Source organism: Oncorhynchus mykiss, chromosome 20 (genome assembly GCF_057628025.1).
Source record: "Oncorhynchus mykiss isolate SJ-2025 chromosome 20, ASM5762802v1, whole genome shotgun sequence".
Classification (NCBI taxonomy): Eukaryota; Metazoa; Chordata; class Actinopteri; order Salmoniformes; family Salmonidae; genus Oncorhynchus; species Oncorhynchus mykiss.
Window position 1 is genome coordinate 49056289 of NC_143041.1, and position 22339 is coordinate 49078627.

Consider the following 22339-nt stretch of genomic DNA (forward strand, 5'->3'; position numbering starts at 1 on the left):
ACTGACTTGCCTAGTTAAATAAAGGTTATAAAGAAATATATACAGTGCCTTGCAAAAGTATTCGGCCCCCTTGAACTTTGCGACCTTTTGCCACATTTCAGGCTTCAAACATAAAGATATAAAACTGTTTTATATCTTTATGTTTGAAGCCTGAAATTTGGCAAAAGGTCGCAAAGTTCAAGGCGGCCGAATACTTTCGCAAGGCACTGTATATTTTTAAAGATCACATTACTTTTCACAGTGCAAATGGTTTGTGACTCTTCGATGGTGTTCCTCAAGAGCTTTTAACGGTGATTTGGTGATCACCGGAACCGACAAGGTTGGAAACCGATGCTCTAGCGTAGACGCTCCACACCCCATGACCCCAGTAAAAACAGGAAGTAGTACTTACGTTGTCTCTCTGCTCAAAGTCCACTGAGCTGGAGACAGAGGTCAGGCGTTCGTAGCGATCGGGAAGCTCTGACGTTATGGCAGACGCCACACTACGCACACACACACAATGTTAAAAGGATACAATTAGTACTAGGTTAGCATTAGCCTAGCGCTCCCCAAAAACAAACCTGATGGAGATCGCTTTAGCCAAGCATTAGCATAGCACAACACCAAAAAGTTAGGCTTTGATATCACCATTGTAGTACAGTATCAATGGTGTATTTATTTACAGAGTAGTTAGTTCACTGGCCACACATGTACTAGGCTCTGAAATGGTCTGGAGAGGCTGGTCCTGGGCTGTGTTCACACGCTTGCACCACTTACATTCCAATTCTGGAATTTCAGTTTATTTCCTGAATTTAATGTAATTGACCTGAGACAGAGTTGAGGTTTTAGTGGGGCGTAGGTCTACTCCTCATCGGGGGTTGGGATTAGTTAGTAGTAGTAGTACATTACATTTACAGAACCAGTCAAACGTTTCAGAACACCTACTCATTGGAGTGGCAAGGAATGGAATGTTAGCTTAAAAAGACTGGTACCCGCACTAGAGACAATCAATCCTCTCCTGGATGAAGATCCCTGATGCCCAAATTGTTTTGTGCATACTTTATACTTTACATTTTTTTTATTTAAATAGCGCACCTGTCACGACATCCGCCGAAGTCGGTTCCCTCTCCTTGTCCGGGCGGCGTTCGGCGGTCGACTTCACCGGCTTTCTAGCCATCGCCTTTCCATTTGTTTTGTCTTTGTTTTCTACACACCTGGTTTCTATTCCCCAATTACATGTTCATTATTTAACCCTCTGTTTCCCCCATGTCGGTGTGCGTGTTTGTAATTTATGTTCTATGTTGATGGCTGCATATGACGGCTGGTATTTTGTTGCCCGGTTTTGTATTTACTCCCGTTTAGTCGTCGGTATATTTAGTCGTCGGTATATTTAGTCGCGGTGTATTTAGTCGCGGTGTATTTAGTCGCGGTATATTTAGTCGCGGTATATTTAGTCGTCGGTATATTTAGTCGTCGGTATATTTAGTCGTCGGTATATTTAGTCGCGGTATATTTAGTCGCGGTATATTTAGTCGCGGTATATTTAGTCGCGGTATATTTAGTCGTCGGTATATTTAGTCGTGGTATATTTAGTCGTCGGTATATTTAGTCGTGGTATATTTAGTCGTGGTATATTTAGTCGTCGGTATATTTAGTCGTGGTATATTTAGTCGTGGTATATTTAGTCGTGGTATATTTAGTCGTGGTATATTTAGTCGTGGTATATTTAGTCGTCGGTATATTTAGTCGTGGTATATTTAGTCGTCGGTATATTTAGTCGTGGTATATTTAGTCGTGGTATATTTAGTCGTGGTATATTTAGTCGTGGTATATTTAGTCGTGGTATATTTAGTCGTCGGTATATTTAGTCGTGGTATATTTAGTCGTGATATATTTAGTCGTGGTATATTTAGTTGTGGTATATTTAGTCGTGGTATATTTAGTCGTGGTATATTTAGTCGCGGTATATTTAGTCGTCGGTATATTTAGTCGTCGGTATATTTAGTCGTGGTATATTTAGTCGTGGTATATTTAGTCGTCGGTATATTTAGTCGTGGTATATTTAGTCGTGGTATATTTAGTCGTGGTATATTTAGTCGTGGTATATTTAGTCGTGGTATATTTAGTCGTGGTATATTTAGTCGTGGTATATTTAGTCGTCGGTATATTTAGTCGTCGGTATATTTAGTCGTGGTATATTTAGTCGTGGTATATTTAGTCGTCGGTATATTTAGTCGTCTGTATATTTAGTCGTCGGTATATTTAGTCGTGGTATATTTAGTCGTGGTATATTTAGTCGTGGTATATTTAGTCGTGGTATATTTAGTCGTGGTATATTTAGTCGTGGTATATTTAGTCGTGGTATATTTAGTCGTGGTATATTTAGTCGTGGTATATTTAGTCGTCGGTATATTTAGTCGTGGTATATTTAGTCGTCGGTATATTTAGTCGTGGTATATTTAGTCGTGGTATATTTAGTCGTGGTATATTTAGTCGTGGTATATTTAGTCGTGGTATATTTAGTCGTCGGTATATTTAGTCGTGGTATATTTAGTCGTGATATATTTAGTCGTGGTATATTTAGTCGTCGGTATATTTAGTCGCGGTATATTTAGTCGCGGTATATTTAGTCGTGGTATATTTAGTCGTGGTATATTTAGTCGTCGGTATATTTAGTCGTCGGTATATTTAGTCGTGGTATATTTAGTCGCGGTGTATTTAGTCGCGGTATATTTAGTCGCGGTATATTTAGTCGTCGGTATATTTAGTCGTCGGTATATTTAGTCGTCGGTATATTTAGTCGCGGTATATTTAGTCGCGGTATATTTAGTCGCGGTATATTTAGTCGCGGTATATTTAGTCGTCGGTATATTTAGTCGTGGTATATTTAGTCGTCGGTATATTTAGTCGTGGTATATTTAGTCGTGGTATATTTAGTCGTCGGTATATTTAGTCGTGGTATATTTAGTCGTGGTATATTTAGTCGTGGTATATTTAGTCGTGGTATATTTAGTCGTGGTATATTTAGTCGTGGTATATTTAGTCGTGGTATATTTAGTCGTGGTATATTTAGTCGTCGGTATATTTAGTCGTGGTATATTTAGTCGTCGGTATATTTAGTCGTGGTATATTTAGTCGTGGTATATTTAGTCGTGGTATATTTAGTCGTGGTATATTTAGTCGTGGTATATTTAGTCGTCGGTATATTTAGTCGTGGTATATTTAGTCGTGATATATTTAGTCGTGGTATATTTAGTTGTGGTATATTTAGTCGTGGTATATTTAGTCGTGGTATATTTAGTCGCGGTATATTTAGTCGTCGGTATATTTAGTCGTCGGTATATTTAGTCGTGGTATATTTAGTCGTGGTATATTTAGTCGTCGGTATATTTAGTCGTGGTATATTTAGTCGTGGTATATTTAGTCGTGGTATATTTAGTCGTGGTATATTTAGTCGTGGTATATTTAGTCGTGGTATATTTAGTCGTGGTATATTTAGTCGTCGGTATATTTAGTCGTCGGTATATTTAGTCGTGGTATATTTAGTCGTGGTATATTTAGTCGTCGGTATATTTAGTCGTCTGTATATTTAGTCGTCGGTATATTTAGTCGTGGTATATTTAGTCGTGGTATATTTAGTCGTGGTATATTTAGTCGTGGTATATTTAGTCGTGGTATATTTAGTCGTGGTATATTTAGTCGTGGTATATTTAGTCGTGGTATATTTAGTCGTGGTATATTTAGTCGTCGGTATATTTAGTCGTGGTATATTTAGTCGTCGGTATATTTAGTCGTGGTATATTTAGTCGTGGTATATTTAGTCGTGGTATATTTAGTCGTGGTATATTTAGTCGTGGTATATTTAGTCGTCGGTATATTTAGTCGTGGTATATTTAGTCGTGATATATTTAGTCGTGGTATATTTAGTCGTGGTATATTTAGTCGTCGGTATATATAGTCGTGGGTATATTTAGTCGTGGTATATTTAGTCGTGGTATATTTAGTCGTGGGTATATTTAGTCGTGGTATATTTAGTCGTGGTATATTTAGTCGTGGTATATTTAGTCGTGGTATATTTAGTCGTGGTATATTTAGTCGTGGTATATTTAGTCGTGGTATATTTAGTCGTCGGTATATTTAGTCGTGGTATATTTAGTCGTGGTATATTTAGTCGTGGTATATTTAGTCGTGGTATATTTAGTCGTGGTATATTTAGTCGTCGGTATATATAGTCGTGGGTATATTTAGTCGTGGTATATTTAGTCGTGGTATATTTAGTCGTGGGTATATTTAGTCGTGGTATATTTAGTCGTGGTATATTTAGTCGTGGTATATTTAGTCGTGGTATATTTAGTCGTGGTATATTTAGTCGTGGTATATTTCACACACCGTTGTATTGTTTTTATACCAGTGTTTTTTCGTGTATTAAATACCTTGTCCACGCATCTCAACTCTCCTGCGCCCGACTCCTTTTCACCAGTTACTCAAAGCCTTGACCTTGTATTCACTTCCAGGTAATACCGTACACAGAAACGGTTTGAACATCTGGATATAGCCTAACCGTTTTACTTTGTGTTAAAATAAAATCTCAGTTTCACGCTTCAGAGGGTGCTTGGCGATTTAAAAAAGTCACCCATTATTTTACTCTGTCACTCATAAAAATAATCTACGTAGTTACGTAACGGCCCCCCCCCCCCCCCCCCCCCCCCCCCCAACCCTCACACACCCCATCAGTGAGACAACAATGATCCAGAACAAACCTCTACAGCCCCATTCCATGCAGTTTGAGGATTCTAGAGATACACAAACGGTCTCTCTCTGTCAGAGCCCCCCAGCCTGTTAAAAGGCAGAATGCAGACATGGGATCAGAGCGGGGTGGGGAAAAGTGAAAATGTTCGGCAGAGTGGTTTGGAATCATCTTTCTTATTGGTCTATTTTTTAATGACTGCATGGTGATGTCCCCATGGAAGGCCCAAACTACATCCCACCAAGACAGGCAGAAATTTCACCCGGTCTTTTCAAACAGCTCTTACACTTAGAAGGACATTGTCAAAATGTTCACAATTTCACAGTGTTATGCCAACATCAGTGTGGAAATATATAGAAAACACAGGAATATCTCATTTTTGACTGAAATGGGCCTTTAAGATGACAGATGCTAGCTAGAGAGAGAAGGTTATTCACAGACATGGGTATTCACAGACAAGGGTATTCACAGACAAGGGTATTCACAGACAAGGGTATTCACAGACAAGGGTATTCACAGACAAGGGTATTCACAGACAAGGGTATTCACAGACAAGGGTATTCACAGACAAGGGTATTCACAGAGACAACATAACACCAGTGTGTAGTCATTAATACGCAGACTGAGAGCAGTGTTTTTCAATCCTGGTCCTGTGCACCCAAACGGATGTCCCTTTTTATTTCTGACCCCTGACCCCTGGCCCTAACACAGCTGATGCAACTAATCAAAAATGACCCAACGACCAGGATTGAGAGAATCACTGACAGAGGGATGTTAATCCAGGATAACGTTTTGCCTTTCAGATCACAATGAATATTGGCGCCAAGCGTACAACAACATTAAAGGATGAAGGGGGGGGGGGACCACCAGAGACACACAGCTGATTGGTAGGAAGAGGTGGCTAGTAGGTAGTACAGAACCACCACAGACACACAGCTGATTGGCAGGAAGAGGTGGCTAGTAGGTAGTACAGAACCACCACAGACACACAGCTGATTGGCAGGAAGAGGTGGCTAGTAGGAAGTACAGAACCACCACAGACACACAGCTGATTGGCAGGAAGAGGTGGCTAGTAGGTAGTACAGAACCACCACAGACACACAGCTGATTGGTAGGAAGAGGTGGCTAGTAGGTAGCACAGAACCACCACAGACACACAGCTGATTGGCAGGAAGAGGTGGCTAGTAGGTAGTACAGAACCACCACAGACACACAGCTGATTGGCAGGAAGAGGTGGCTAGTAGGTAGTACAGAACCACCACAGACTGATACATACAGGAGCTGTAGGTAGGGATAACCAGGTGTGTAGTTACTAGTTACCGTACCTCTCCACCCTGTAAACATCCTGCCTGCTGGGCGCCTCATGGGCTGCGCTCATACAGGAGGACAGGAAAGGCATGCTGCTTGTCAGAGAGTTTAACAACGAAACAGATTAGCATATAGAGCTGATTAGTTAGGGAGAGAGAGGACATCCAACAGCAGGGTTGAAACAGACAGAGACAGAGAGACGCCAGAGAGACTCAGCAGCAAATGATGAGAAAGAAAAAAGGTGGAGAGAACAGGAGTGGCATGGAGAAGAAGAAAGCCTGGAGGGAGAGAAGGAAAGAGAAGACCCACACCGAGAGAGAGCGAGAGAGAGAGGCCAACCCAACCCACACCAGCCTAGGTAGGAAAGGAAGGAAAAGAGTTACTCCTAGAAGATAAGAGGGGTACGGAAGAGGAAGAGAAGCAGGGTGACGCGGTAACATTACATACTATTCCTGTTCGTCCAGACGGCTGTATCGCTGACTCCGTCTTCAGAGAGAAAAACAAAAAACAGAAAAAACAATATGGCAGGGGGTCAGCTTGATAGAGTCCTGTAGGAGAAACTAGTGATCGATGCCGTTAATCAGGGCCAATCACAGTTCAGTTGTCTCTACGGCGACAGAGGGCCTCTGCTGGGGTTATACATAGTAGCTATATTACAAACATTTCCAAACAGATTCATATACAGGCCATTAGCAAATTCCTTTAACCAAAGCCACTCAACTCATACATGCACACAGTTTTTACATATGGGTGGTCCTGGGAATTGAACCCACCGTTCTGGGGTTTCAGACGTCACGCTCTACCAAACTGAGCAAAAGAGGGTCACGAGTTTTGACGAGAGTACACATAATGTGTAGTCTTGAGTATTGTCTATATAACAACAGCACCATGAAGACCACAAATCCATAAAATGGCTGCTTATGTTTGGTTCATACTGAATTTAAAAAAAAGCATCAAACACAGATATACAGTAGACCTAGATGTTAAGTCAAAGGGAAATCACTATCTGGATATGAGATGACTTACAAGTATTGCAGGCATGCAGCAGGGGAAAACAATGTGCCTATCTATGGACCATCACCCTGGCTCTAAGAGTGGCGCTAAGAGTACTGTGTGGAATCAAAGCTGTGGGTTCAATTCCAACAGGGATCACATACTAAACATGTCTGTGGGTTCTTTCCCCGGTGTGTCTCAGCCTGTGTGACTCAGTTGGTAAGAGATTGTGGCTCTACCTGGCAACTCCTCAACGCCAAGGTGTTGGGTTCAATTCCTGCAGGGATCACATGGTAAAGATGACAGTGTAGTGGTTTACCTGTCTGCATCAGTGACCAGCGCCAAGCGGCCGTAGTCCCACGCTACCTTCCTCAAGATGGAGAACACAAACAGGAGTACCTAGGAAACACACACGTCAAAAAGGATAACTAGGAAGGCCACACACACACACACACACACGTCAAAACAGGATAACTAGGAAGGTAACACACACACACACACACACACACGTTAAAACAGGATAACTAGGAAGGCCACACACACACGTTAAAACAAACACACAAACTGACCACTTGTCAAAAGGTCATCCTTCATCTTCAATAGGGAGGGAGAGGTCCCAATGTACACAGAGAGAGGGGGTAGGAGCCTCACCATACATTAGGCAAGCAGGCAGCCTTCCCAAGCATGTTACTTTAGGGAAGTGAAATTCCTTCAGGGGCTGTTTTATGTCAGAACAGATCTAACCAATTAAATCACAGCTCCATCTATATGAAGGAAAACATATCTAGACATGTCACATCATCAGCTGTACAACCCTGACTCTCGGTTTGTGTGTGGTGTGTGGGTGTGTGTGTGTGTGTGTGTGTGTGTGTGTGTGTGTGTGTGGTATGCGTGTGTGTGTGGGGGGGGGGGGGGGGGCTGAAGAAACCTTTCTGATGTATCAGGTGAAAAATATAGTTGTATTACACTGTATACTCATCTCTGTTTGACCTTTGAACTCTTGCGTTTGACTCACCAGGAAGCACATGAAGTCGAGTGCGAGGACGGTGGGCACCCCTCCGAAGGGCAGGCCCTGGAGCACGGTGGATCGGATACGGGCGGTGTAGCAGTAGTCCCTGGAGGTCTCACCCCCACCGGAGGTGTTGCTCTGCTGGGTGGGGCAGTTACCAAGGACCCCTCCGGGACACATGGCCCCATGGACCCCGCCTTGGGCCCCCCACATCACCACACCCACCATCAGCAGTATAGACATGCTGAGGCTTCAGTTAAGATTCAGCTCCGAACTCACTGCAGCATCTTAAACACCTGGAGGAGAGAAGACCAGGGAATTTAGGCAATTCAGAGGTAGGTGATTATATTTGTCCAATTTCACACCTGTACAGGTGTGCCTTTTTTATAATTAGACGCCTCTGCTAAGGAGGGTATCAGAAATACCGGTTATACTAGGGTTGGGTGTTATCTAGACTTCCATACCGTGCCCGTGTCATCCAGGGACAATTATTTATATTTTGTATTACGTTTACTTAACAGAATGCTAACAAAATGCTAACAAGTACTAAGGAATTCCCATAGTAAATGCTAGGTAAATGCTAAGGAGCACATGCTAATTATGTATTACTAGGACAGACAACCTAGCTCATAAAGTTATGCAAGTAACTCAAAACACAGTTTGCAGCACGCAAAAAACAAACCAATATTAGGCAGCAGGGATCTGACAGGGGATCGTGTCTGCTGCTGTTACCAAGAAGCTAGATCTCGCAAAGCCACTTCTATGTAAATAAACAGACGTGATTGGCTCCTATGTAAATAAACAGACGTGATTGGCTCCTATGTAAAGAAACAGACGTGATTGGCTCCTATGTTAATAAACAGACGTGATTGGCTCTATGTTAATAAACAGACGTGACTGGCTCTATGTAAATAATCTCTCAGAAACAGTCTGAACACATCTCCTCTCGGAAACAGTCTGAACACATCTCCTCTCAGAAACAGTCTGAACACATCTCCTCTCGGAAACAGTCTGAACACATCTCCTCTCGGAAACAGTCTGAACACATCTCCTCTCGGAAACAGTCTGAACACATCTCCTCTCAGAAACAGTCTGAACACATCTCCTCTCAGAAACAGTCTGAACACATCTCCTCTCAGAAACAGTCTGAACACATCTCCTCTCGGAAACAGTCTGAAAACATCTCCTCTCAGAAACAGTCTGAAAACATCTCCTCTCAGAAACAGTCTGAAAACATCTCTCGGAAACAGTCTGAAAACATCTCTCAGAAACAGTCTGAAAACATCTCCTCTCAGAAACAGTCTGAAAACATCTCCTCTCAGAAACAGTCTGAAAACATCTCAGAAACAGTCTGAAAAGGGACCAGAAATACAGCAGAACAGAACAATGTTGAAGACGCCTATAACTAACATCAACATTTAGTTTGGCAGTAATAATTTGCCTTCTGTAAGTTTATGAAACATTGCCTTGTCATTCCGTTACCAAAAACCCACATATCTGTAAGATATTTTAAAAATGTCTCTCCCTCATGAGGAGGATAATGACATTTCAGAGGTTTACTGATAATTTTTTGGTTTAAGTGATTCAAATGTGTCATTCTGTTACCAAATCAGTAAAAAAAAAAAAAATACAATGGAGGGACAATAGAGCCCTGAGTACCAGGCCATTAGAACCTGATGGAGGGACAATAGAGCCCTTTGTACCAGGCCATTAGAACCTGATGGAGGGACAATAGAGCCCTGAGTACCAGGCCATTAGGACCTGATGGAGGGACAATAGAGCCCTGAGTACCAGGCCATTAGAACCTGATGGAGGGACAATAGAGCCCTTTGTACCAGGCCATTAGAACCTGATGGAGGGACAATAGAGCCCTGAGTACCAGGCCATTAGAACCTGATGGAGGGACAATAGAGCCCTGAGTACCAGGCCATTAGAACCTGATGGAGGGACAATAGAGCCCTGAGTACCAGGCCATTAGGACCTGATGGAGGGACAATAGAGCCCTGAGTACCAGGCCATTAGAACCTGATGGAGGGACAATAGAGCCCTGAGTACCAGGCCATTAGGACCTGATGGAGGGACAATAGAGCCCTGAGTACCAGGCCATTAGGACCTGATGGAGGGACAATAGAGCCCTGAGTACCAGGCCATTAGGACCTGATGGAGGGACAATAGAGCCATGAGTACCTGGCCATTAGAACCTGATGGAGGGACAATAGAGCCCTGAGTACCAGGCCATTAGAACCTGATGGAGGGACAATAGAGCCCTGAGTACCAGGCCATTAGGACCTGATGGAGGGACAATAGAGCCCTGAGTACCAGGCCATTAGGACCTGATGGAGGGACAATAGAGCCCTGAGTACCAGGCCATTAGGACCTGGTGGAGGGACAATAGAGCCCTGAGTACCAGGCCATTAGAACCTGATGGAGGGACAATAGAGCCCTGAGTACCAGGCCATTAGGACCTGATGGAGGGACAATAGAGCCCTGAGTACCAGGCCATTAGGACCTGATGGAGGGACAATAGAGCCCTGAGTACCAGGCCATTAGGACCTGATGGAGGGACAATAGAGCCCTGAGTACCAGGCCATTAGAACCTGATGGAGGGACAATAGAGCCCTGAGTATCAGGCCATTAGGACCTGATGGAGGGACAATAGAGCCCTGAGTATCAGGCCATTAGAACCTGATGAGGGACAACAGAGCCCTGAGTACCAGGCCATTAGGACCTGATGGAGGGACAATAGAGCCCTGAGTACCAGGCCATTAGAACCTGATGGAGGGACAATAGAGCCCTGAGTATCAGGCCATTAGGACCTGATGGAGGGACAATAGAGCCCTGAGTACCAGGCCATTAGGACCTGATGGAGGGACAATAGAGCCCTGAGTACTAGGCCATTAGGGACAATAGAGCCCTGAGTACCAGGCCATTAGGACCTGATGGAGGGACAATAGAGCCCTTTGTACCAGGCCATTAGGACCTGATGGAGGGACAATAGAGCCCTTTGTACCAGGCCATTAGGACCTGATGGAGGGACAATAGAGCCCTGAGTACTAGGCCATTAGGACCTGATGGAGGGACAATAGAGCCCTGAGTACTAGGCCATTAGGGACAATAGAGCCCTGAGTACCAGGCCATTAGGACCTGATGGAGGGACAATAGAGCCCTGAGTATCAGGCCATTAGGACCTGATGGAGGGACAATAGAGCCCTGAGTACCAGGCCATTAGGACCTGATGGAGGGACAATAGAGCCCTGAGTACCAGGCCATTAGGACCTGATGGAGGGACAATAGAGCCCTGAGTATCAGGCCATTAGAACCTGATGGAGGGACAATAGAGCCCTGAGTACCAGGCCATTAGGACCTGATGGAGGGACAATAGAGCCCTGAGTATCAGGCCATTAGAACCTGATGGAGGGACAATAGAGCCCTGAGTATCAGGCCATTAGGACCTGATGGAGGGACAATAGAGCCCTGAGTATCAGGCCATTAGGACCTGATGGAGGGACAATAGAGCCCTGAGTACCAGGCCATTAGGACCTGATGGAGGGACAATAGAGCCCTGAGTATCAGGCCATTAGAACCTGATGGAGGGACAATAGAGCCCTGAGTATCAGGCCATTAGGACCTGATGGAGGGACAATAGAGCCCTGAGTATCAGGCCATTAGGACCTGATGGAGGGACAATAGAGCCCTGAGTACCAGGCCATTAGGACCTGATGGAGGGACAATAGAGCCCTGAGTACCAGGCCATTAGGACCTGATGGAGGGACAATAGAGCCCTGAGTACTAGGCCATTAGGGACAATAGAGCCCTGAGTATCAGGCCATTAGAACCTGATGGAGGGACAATAGAGCCCTGAGTATCAGGCCATTAGGACCTGATGGAGGGACAATAGAGCCCTGAGTATCAGGCCATTAGGACCTGATGGAGGGACAATAGAGCCCTGAGTACTAGGCCATTAGGGACAATAGAGCCCTGAGTACCAGGCCATTAGGACCTGATGGAGGGACAATAGAGCCCTTTGTACCAGGCCATTAGGACCTGATGGAGGGACAATAGAGCCCTTTGTACCAGGCCATTAGGACCTGATGGAGGGACAATAGAGCCCTTTGTACCAGGCCATTAGGACCTGATGGAGGGACAATAGAGCCCTTTGTACCAGGCCATTAGGACCTGATGGAGGGACAATAGAGCCCTGAGTATCAGGCCATTAGGACCTGATGGAGGGACAATAGAGCCCTGAGTACCAGGCCATTAGGACCTGATGGAGGGACAATAGAGCCCTGAGTACCAGGCAATTAGGACCTGATGGAGGGACAATAGAGCCCTGAGTATCAGGCCATTAGGACCTGATGGAGGGACAATAGAGCCCTGAGTACCAGGCCATTAGGACCTGATGGAGGGACAATAGAGCCCTGAGTATCAGGCCATTAGAACCTGATGGAGGGACAATAGAGCCCTGAGTATCAGGCCATTAGGACCTGATGGAGGGACAATAGAGCCCTTTGTACCAGGCCATTAGGACCTGATGGAGGGACAATAGAGCCCTGAGTATCAGGCCATTAGGACCTGATGGAGGGACAATAGAGCCCTGAGTACCAGGCCATTAGGACCTGATGGAGGGACAATAGAGCCCTGAGTACCAGGCAATTAGGACCTGATGGAGGGACAATAGAGCCCTGAGTATCAGGCCATTAGGACCTGATGGAGGGACAATAGAGCCCTGAGTACCAGGCCATTAGGACCTGATGGAGGGACAATAGAGCCCTGAGTATCAGGCCATTAGAACCTGATGGAGGGACAATAGAGCCCTGAGTATCAGGCCATTAGGACCTGATGGAGGGACAATAGAGCCCTGAGTATCAGGCCATTAGGACCTGATGGAGGGACAATAGAGCCCTGAGTATCAGGCCATTAGGACCTGATGGAGGGACAATAGAGCCCTGAGTACCAGGCCATTAGGACCTGATGGAGGGACAATAGAGCCCTGAGTACCAGGCCATTAGGACCTGATGGAGGGACAATAGAGCCCTTTGTACCAGGCCATTAGGACCTGATGGAGGGACAATAGAGCCCTTTGTACCAGGCCATTAGGACCTGATGGAGGGACAATAGAGCCCTTTGTACCAGGCCATTAGGACCTGATGGAGGGACAATAGAGCCCTTTGTACCAGGCCATTAGGACCTGATGGAGGGACAATAGAGCCCTGAGTATCAGGCCATTAGGACCTGATGGAGGGACAATAGAGCCCTGAGTACCAGGCCATTAGGACCTGATGGAGGGACAATAGAGCCCTGAGTACCAGGCCATTAGAACCTGATGGAGGGACAATAGAGCCCTGAGTACCAGGCCATTAGGACCTGATGGAGGGACAATAGAGCCCTGAGTACCAGGCCATTAGAACCTGATGGAGGGACAATAGAGCCCTTTGTACCAGGCCATTAGGACCTGATGGAGGGACAATAGAGCCCTTTGTACCAGGCCATTAGGACCTGATGGAGGGACAATAGAGCCCTTTGTACCAGGCCATTAGGACCTGATGGAGGGACAATAGAGCCCTGAGTATCAGGCCATTAGGACCTGATGGAGGGACAATAGAGTCCTGAGTACCAGGCAATTAGGACCTGATGGAGGGACAATAGAGCCCTGAGTACTAGGCCATTAGAACCTGATGGAGGGACAATAGAGCCCTGAGTATCAGGCCATTAGGACCTGATGGAGGGACAATAGAGCCCTGAGTATCAGGCCATTAGGACCTGATGGAGGGACAATAGAGCCCTGAGTACTAGGCCATTAGGGACAATAGAGCCCTGAGTACCAGGCCATTAGGACCTGATGGAGGGACAATAGAGCCCTGAGTATCAGGCCATTAGGACCTGATGGAGGGACAATAGAGCCCTGAGTATCAGGCCATTAGAACCTGATGGAGGGACAACAGAGCCCTGAGTACCAGGCCATTAGGACCTGATGGAGGGACAATAGAGCCCTGAGTATCAGGCCATTAGAACCTGATGGAGGGACAACAGAGCCCTGAGTACCAGGCCATTAGGACCTGATGGAGGGACAATAGAGCCCTGAGTATCAGGCCATTAGAACCTGATGGAGGGACAATAGAGCCCTGAGTATCAGGCCATTAGGACCTGATGGAGGGACAATAGAGCCCTGAGTATCAGGCCATTAGGACCTGATGGAGGGACAATAGAGCCCTGAGTACCAGGCCATTAGGACCTGATGGAGGGACAATAGAGCCCTGAGTATCAGGCCATTAGAACCTGATGGAGGGACAATAGAGCCCTGAGTATCAGGCCATTAGGACCTGATGGAGGGACAATAGAGCCCTGAGTATCAGGCCATTAGGACCTGATGGAGGGACAATAGAGCCCTGAGTACTAGGCCATTAGGGACAATAGAGCCCTGAGTACCAGGCCATTAGGACCTGATGGAGGGACAATAGAGCCCTTTGTACCAGGCCATTAGGACCTGATGGAGGGACAATAGAGCCCTTTGTACCAGGCCATTAGGACCTGATGGAGGGACAATAGAGCCCTTTGTACCAGGCCATTAGGACCTGATGGAGGGACAATAGAGCCCTTTGTACCAGGCCATTAGGACCTGATGGAGGGACAATAGAGCCCTGAGTACCAGGCCATTAGGACCTGATGGAGGGACAATAGAGCCCTGAGTACCAGGCCATTAGGGCCTGATGGAGGGACAATAGAGCCCTGAGTACCAGGCCATTAGGACCTGATGGAGGGACAATAGAGTCCTGAGTACCAGGCAATTAGGACCTGATGGAGGGACAATAGAGCCCTGAGTACTAGGCCATTAGAACCTGATGGAGGGACAATAGAGCCCTGAGTATCAGGCCATTAGGACCTGATGGAGGGACAATAGAGCCCTGAGTATCAGGCCATTAGGACCTGATGGAGGGACAATAGAGCCCTGAGTACCAGGCCATTAGGACCTGATGGAGGGACAATAGAGCCCTGAGTACCAGGCCATTAGGACCTGATGGAGGGACAATAGAGTCCTGAGTACCAGGCAATTAGGACCTGATGGAGGGACAATAGAGCCCTGAGTACTAGGCCATTAGAACCTGATGGAGGGACAATAGAGCCCTGAGTATCAGGCCATTAGAACCTGATGGAGGGACAATAGAGCCCTGAGTATCAGGCCATTAGGACGTGGATGGCCGTTTTGCTAGTTGGATACTACCAGGGTACTACCAACACATGTCCAGGGTGCATAAAAGGAGATTACCGTAAATGTATTGTGGTCATGACTGCAGAAGTGGCGGTAATACGGCCATCTCAACAGCCCGACATGTATCCATTAAGGCCAGATATTGTTTTCATCTACTCTTAACAGAGGACACAACTGTTGTAACATAATGAATACTAAACTAAAAACATGAATAATCTAATCTGGTACAGAACAAGATGAACTAAACTGTTACTGTGTCCTGTTATTAAAGTCAGATGTTATTACTATATTAATAGCATGGTTATGATGTCTACGGCACGCTTCTCATCTGAACAGTCAGATCAGGTCGTCTCAAAACAAAAGCCTTTGTATTAACGTTGGGAGAAGGGGGTCAAAAAGATGAGAGAGAAGACTACAGTAGCTGAACAAGCCGTCTTGCAGAGTGTTTGAGGGATAGTTTATACATGGTAAATGGGTCAAAGGCTCCGGCAATGGTGTGGTTTAAGAAGAGAACATGTGGTCTAAAGTAGTGCACTACGTTACCCATAGGGCTCTGGTCTAAACTAGTGCACTACGTTACCCATAGGGCTCTGGTCTAAACTAGTGCACTACGTTACCCATAGGACTCTGGTCTAAACTAGTGCACTACGTTACCCATAGGGCTCTGGTCTAAACTAGTGCACTACGTTACCCATAGGGCTCTGCTCTAAAGTAGTGCACTACGTTACCCATAGGGCTCTGCTCTAAAGTAGTGCACTACGTTACCCATAGGGCTCTGGTCTAAACTAGTGCACTACGTTACCCATAGGGTTCTGGTCAAAACTAGCGCACTATATAGAGAATAGGGTGCCATTTGGGAGTCTTGTCTCCTCTCCGGGTTGAGACGTTGGGGTCTCGTCTCCTCTCCGGGTAGACTGTGGTGTCTCGTCTCCTCTCCGGGTTGAGACTGTGGTGTCTGTCTATACCCTCTATTAATCTATTGTTCTCTAGCAGCCTCCCTCTGTCCTCTGTCCCTCTCGCCATTCCTTGACCTATCACCTCTCCCCCTCCCTCTCCGTTCCTTGCTCTCTCAACTCCCGGCCACTCTCATTTTTCTCTGTCAGCGTGATGTCACAGCATTCCAGGAGGAGTATTAATGGGTTAGTGTTGGGACAGATGAGCAGAACAGCGCTGGTAATGTGTGTGTGTGGGGTAATGTTGGTGTTAGTAGGTCGAAGGGCAAAGAGGCAGAGAAAAAGAACAGTTTTTTTGCAGTACACACATAAGATTGCTTGTTAGCCTCTTAGCCCATTAAACTAGTCTGAGAAACGCCTCTTAGCCCATTAGCCTCGTCTGAGAAACGCCTCTTAGCCCATTAGCCTAGTCTGAGAAACGCCTCTTAGCCCATTAGCCTAGTCTGAGAAACGCCTCTTAGCCCATTAGCCTAGTCTGAGAAACGCCTCTTAGCCCATTAGCCTAGTCTGAGAAACGCCTCTTAGCCCATTAGCCTAGTCTGAGAAACGCCTCTTAGCCTAGTCTGAGAAACGCCTCTTAGCCTAGTCTGAGAAACGCCTCTTAGCCTAGTCTGAGAAACGCCTCTTAGCCTAGTCTGAGAAACGCCTCTTAGCCCATTAACCTAGTCTGAGAAACGCCTCTTAGCCCATTAGCCTAGTCTGAGAAACACCTCTTAGCCCATTAGCCTAGTCTGAGAAACGCCTCTTAGTCCATTAGCCTAGTCTGAGAAACGCCTCTTAGCCCATTAGCCTAGTCTGAGAAACGCCTCTTAGCCCATTAGCCTCGCCTGAGAAACGCCTCTTAGCCCATTAGCCTCGCCTGAGAAACGCCTCTTAGTCCATTAGCCTAGTCTGAGAAACGCCTCTTAGGCCATTAGCCTCGTCTGAGAAACGCCTCTTAGGCCATTAGCCTCGTCTGAGAAACGCCTCTTAGCCCATTAGCCTCGTCTGAGAAACGCCTCTTAGCCCATTAGCCTAGTCTGAGAAACGCCTCTTAGCCTAGTCTGAGAAACGCCTCTTAGCCCATTAGCCTAGTCTGAGAAACGCCTCTTAGCCCATTAGCCTAGTCTGAGAAACGCCTCTTAGCCCATTAGCCTAGTCTAAGAAACGCCTCTTAGCCCATTAGCCTAGTCTAGGAAACACCTCTTAACCTAGTCTGAGAAACACCTTAGCCCATTAACCTAGTCTGAGAAACGCCTCTTAGCCCATTAGCCTCGTCTGAGAAACGCCTCTTAGCCCATTAGCCTCGTCTGAGAAACGCCTCTTAGCCCATTAGCCTCGTCTGAGAAATGCCTCTTAGCCCATTAGCCTCGTCTAAGAAACGCCTCTTAGCCCATTAGCCTCGTCTGAGAAACGCCTCTTAGCCCATTAGCCTCGTCTGAGAAACGCCTCTTAGCCCATTAGCCTCGTCTGAGAAACGCCTCTTAGCCCATTAGCCTCGTCTGAGAAACGCCTCTTAGCCCATTAGCCTCGCCTGAGAAACGCCTCTTAGCCCATTAGCCTCGCCTGAGAAACGCCTCTTAGCCCATTAGCCTCGCCTGAGAAACGCCTCTTAGCCCATTAGCCTCGCCTGAGAAACGCCTCTTAGCCCATTAGCCTAGTCTGAGAAACGCCTCTTAGCCTAGTCTGAGAAACGCCTCTTAGCCCATTAGCCTAGTCTGAGAAACGCCTCTTAGCCCATTAGCCTAGTCTGAGAAATGCCTCTTAGCCTAGTCTGAGAAACGCCTCTTAGCCTAGTCTGAGAAACGCCTCTTAGCCTAGTCTGAGAAACGCCTCTTAGCCCATTAGCCTAGTCTGAGAAACGCCTCTTAGCCCATTAGCCTAGTCTGAGAAACGCCTCTTAGCCCATTAGCCTAGTCTGAGAAACGCCTCTTAGCCCATTAGCCTAGTCTGAGAAACGCCTCTTAGCCTAGTCTGAGAAACGCCTCTTAGCCCATTAGCCTAGTCTGAGAAACGCCTCTTAGCCCATTAGCCTAGTCTGAGAAACGCCTCTTAGCCCATTAGCCTAGTCTGAGAAACGCCTCTTAGCCCATTAACCTAGTCTGAGAAACGCCTCTTAGCCCATTAGCCTAGGCTGAGAAACGCCTCTTAGCCCATTAGCCTAGTCTGAGAAACGCCTCTTAGCCCATTAACCTAGGCTGAGAAACGCCTCTTAGCCCATTAGCCTAGGCTGAGAAACGCCTCTTAGCCTAGTCTGAGAAACGCCTCTTAGCCCATTAGCCTAGTCTGAGAAACGCCTCTTAGCCCATTAGCCTAGTCTGAGAAACGCCTCTTAACCTAGTCTGAGAAACGCCTCTTAGCCCATTAGCCTAGTCTGAGAAACGCCTCTTAGCCCATTAGCCTAGTCTGAGAAACGCCTCTTAGCCCATTAACCTAGTCTGAGAAACGCCTCTTAGCCCATTAGCCTAGGCTGAGAAACGCCTCTTAGCCCATTAGCCTAGGCTGAGAAACGCCTCTTAGCCTAGTCTGAGAAACGCCTCTTAGCCCATTAGCCTAGTCTGAGAAACGCCTCTTAGCCCATTAGCCTAGTCTGAGAAACGCCTCTTAACCTAGTCTGAGAAACACCTCTTAGCCCATTAGCCTAGTCTGAGAAACGCCTCTTAGCCCATTAGCCTAGTCTGAGAAACGCCCATTAGCCTAGTCTGAGAAACGCCTCTTAGCCTAGTCTGAGAAACGCCTCTTAGCCTAGTCTGAGAAACGCCTCTTAGCCTAGTCTGAGAAACGCCTCTTAGCCTAGTCTGAGAAACGCCTCTTAGCCTAGTCTGAGAAACGCCTCTTAGCCTAGTCTGAGAAACGCCTCTTAGCCTAGTCTGAGAAACGCCTCTTAGCCTAGTCTGAGAAACGCCTCTTAGCCTAGTCTGAGAAACGCCTCTTAGCCCATTAGCCTAGTCTGAGAAACGCCTCTTAGCCTAGTCTGAGAAACGCCTCTTAGCCCATTAGCCTAGTCTGAGAATAGCTTCCAAGCCAAACCACTGCTGGGGGCATTACCACAACCATCCCCTACGCCACCCCAGGGGTTGTTCAACTTTTTATCCAGGGGAAACAAGAAATTCTGTGTTTTTCTGGGATCCAAGCATATGAAATCGTGTGACAGGTCTGGTGAGTATATAGGCCACGAAAGAACTGGGCCAATTTCAGCTTCCAGGAATTGTGTACAAATCCTTGCGACATGGGGCCGTGCATTATCATGCTGAAACATGAGGTGATGGCGGAGCATGAAAGGCACAACAACGGGCCTCGGGATCTTGTAACTATCTCCGTGCATTCAAATTGCCATCGATGAAATGTATTTGTGTTCGTTGTCCGTAGATTACGCCTGCCCATACCATAACCCCACCGTCACCATGGGGCACTCTGTTCCCAACGTTGACATCAGCAACCCGCTAGCCCACACAACGCCATACGTCTGCGGTTGTGAGGCCGGATGGACGTACTGCCAAATTCTCCACGTACCGCCAAACTGGAGGCAGCTTATGGTAGAGAAATTAACATTACACTCTCAGCAACAGCTCTGGTGGACATTCCTGCAGTCAGCAATTACTGAACATGCACCTGTGGAACGGTCGTTAAGACACTAACAGCTTACAGACGTTAGGCAATTAAGGTCACAGTAATTAAAACATAGGACAATAAAGAGGCCTTTCTACTGACTCTGTAAAACACCAAAAGATAGATGCCCAGGGTCCCTGCTCATCTGCGTGAACGTGCCTTAGGCATGCTGCAAGGAGGCGTGACTGCAGATGTGGCCAGGGCAATAAATTGCAATGCCCGTACTGTGAGACGCCTAAGACAGCGCTACAGGGAGACAGGACAGACAGCTGATCGTCCTCACAGTGGCAAACCACATGTAACAACACCTGCACAGGATCGGTACATCCGAACATCACACATTCGGGACAGGTCCCAGATTGCAACAACAACTGCCCGAGTTACATCAGGAACGCACAATCCCTCCATCAATGCTCAGACAGTCCGCAATAGGCTGAGAGAGGCTGGACTGAGGGCTTGTAGGCCTGTTGTAAGGCAGGTCCTCACCAGACATCACCGGCAACAACGTCGCCTATGGGCACAAACACACAGTCGTTGGACCAGACAGGACTGGCAAAAAGTGCTCTTCACTGACGAGTCGCGGTTTTGTCTCACCAGGGGTGATGGTTGTCGTTGAAGGAATGAGCGTTACACCGAGGCTTGTACTCTGGAGCAGGATCGATTTGGAGGTGGAGGATCCGTCATGGTCTGGGGCGGTGTGTCACAGCATCATCGGACTGAGCTTGTTGTCATTGCAGGCAATCTCAACACTGAGCGTTACAGGGAAGACATCCTCCTCCCTCATGCTGTACCCTTCCTGCAGGCTCATCCTGACACGACCCTCCAGCATGACAACGCCACCAGCCATACTGCTCGTTCTGTGTGTGATTTCCTGCAAGACAGGAATGTCAGTGTTCTACCATGGCCAGCGAAGAGCCCGGATCTCAATCCCATTGAGCACGTCTGGGACCTGTTGGATCGGAGGGTGGGTGCTAGGGCCATTCCCCCCAGAAATGTCTGGGAACTTGCAGGTGCCTTGGTGGAAGAGTGGGGTAACAACTCACAGCAAAAACAGGCAAATCTGGTGCAGTCCATGACGAGGAGATGACACTCAGCGCTGTGACACTCAGCGCTGTGACACTCAGCGCTGTGACACTCAGCGCTGTGACACTGTAACAATGTAGCACTGTAACACTCAGCGCTGTAACACTAACACTCAGCGCTGTAACACTCAGCGCTGTAACACTCAGCGCTGTAACACTGTAACACTCAGCACTGTAACACTGTAACAATGTAGCACTGTAACACTGTAACACTCAGCACTGTAACACTAACACTGTTACAGTGCTGAGTGTTACAGTGCTGAGTGTTACAGTGCTGAGTGTTACAGTGCTGAGTGTTAGTGTTACAGTGCTGAGTGTTACAGTGCTGAGTGTTAGTGTTACAGTGCTGAGTGTTACAGTGCTGAAACAATGTAACACTGTAACAAAGTATTGTTTTAACTTATTATTTCCCGACAGTCAGTGTTTTCCGCTAGCGCCGGCTGTCTGCTATACAGCAGTTTAGTCTATTCACAGCCGGGTACTTTCCCACTTAAATCAATTAGGCTGCTATTAAAATTTGCTAGTCAGAATAAAAGGTTTTCCGAGCCCTCTCCCGCTACAATGAACGATATGCATCTTCTAACCATCTATCGATAGGACAGGCGACCTGTCAGTCACAAAGTGAGCGATGACAGGAAAACACTGTTGGTTTGACAGTGTGTGTTGCAGTCGAATTTCTACACCAAGGCAGAGAGCATGAATCTAATGTCCCATATAATGTGGTAACGATGAGTCGATATCCACAGCCTATTGTTATCTGGGTATCATTAACAATGGCCGCTGGGGGCAGGTAAAAACACACGCGAGCTGTCCAGAGCAACACAACTCTACTCGCTGAGCTTATTTATTTAAGGCAAAGTGATTTACAAAAGTAAACCTTTAATAATGAACATACAACCAATATGGCGGCTACAGTTGATTCAGCGTAGATAGCCTACTGTAGCAGTGTCCATATCTCTTTTGGCACATTTGTCTTAAAAAAAAGGGGCAGTGTCCTATTTTCAAATCTTCTCAAAACTCAAAGTTGCATGGCCTTTATGAAAAACTCTTATCAACTTTAGATTTCAAGATATCCTAACTGATACCAAATTTACTTTGACAAATAAATGATGGTTAAGTCAATTAACAATTTGTCAGTATAACCTACTATTCAAAGTTGAATCCATTTCAACTTTAAACAAGTTAACATTGCTAGCTAATTTGTCCTGGGATATGAACATTAGATTGTTATTTTACCTGAAATGCACAAGGTCCTCTACTCCAACAATTCATCCACAGATAAAAAGGTAAACAGAGTTAGTTTCTAGTCATCTCTCCTCCTTCAGGCTTCTTCTTCTGTGGACTTTATATGGTGGTTGGTAACCAACTTTAAGGTGCATTACCACCACCAACTGGACTGGAGTGTGAACCTCAGTTCATCTTTCAATCACCCACGTGGGTATATGCTCCTAAAAACCAATGAGGAGATGGGAG

At 46.4% G+C, this 22339-nt stretch overlaps 1 protein-coding gene across 2 annotated transcripts in view; it reads right to left on the reverse strand.

Annotated features, from left to right (window-relative positions):
- The window catches only part of LOC110499566 (mechanosensitive cation channel TMEM63B), an 88715-nt gene that overhangs the window by 51856 nt on the left and 14520 nt on the right, over window positions 1–22339 (reverse strand). The window contains exons 2-5 of one of the 2 annotated variants that reach the window (XM_090213183.1): window positions 8043–8332; window positions 7347–7426; window positions 6482–6520; window positions 392–482 (exon numbers count right to left, since the gene is read on the reverse strand). In XM_090213183.1, the coding sequence (XP_090069309.1) occupies window positions 392–482; window positions 6482–6520; window positions 7347–7426; window positions 8043–8279 (447 nt within the window). In that variant the 5' untranslated portion in view covers window positions 8280–8332. The remainder of the gene's footprint in view (window positions 1–391; window positions 483–6481; window positions 6521–7346; window positions 7427–8042; window positions 8333–22339) is intronic. The other variant, XM_090213184.1, reaches the window with a different exon arrangement.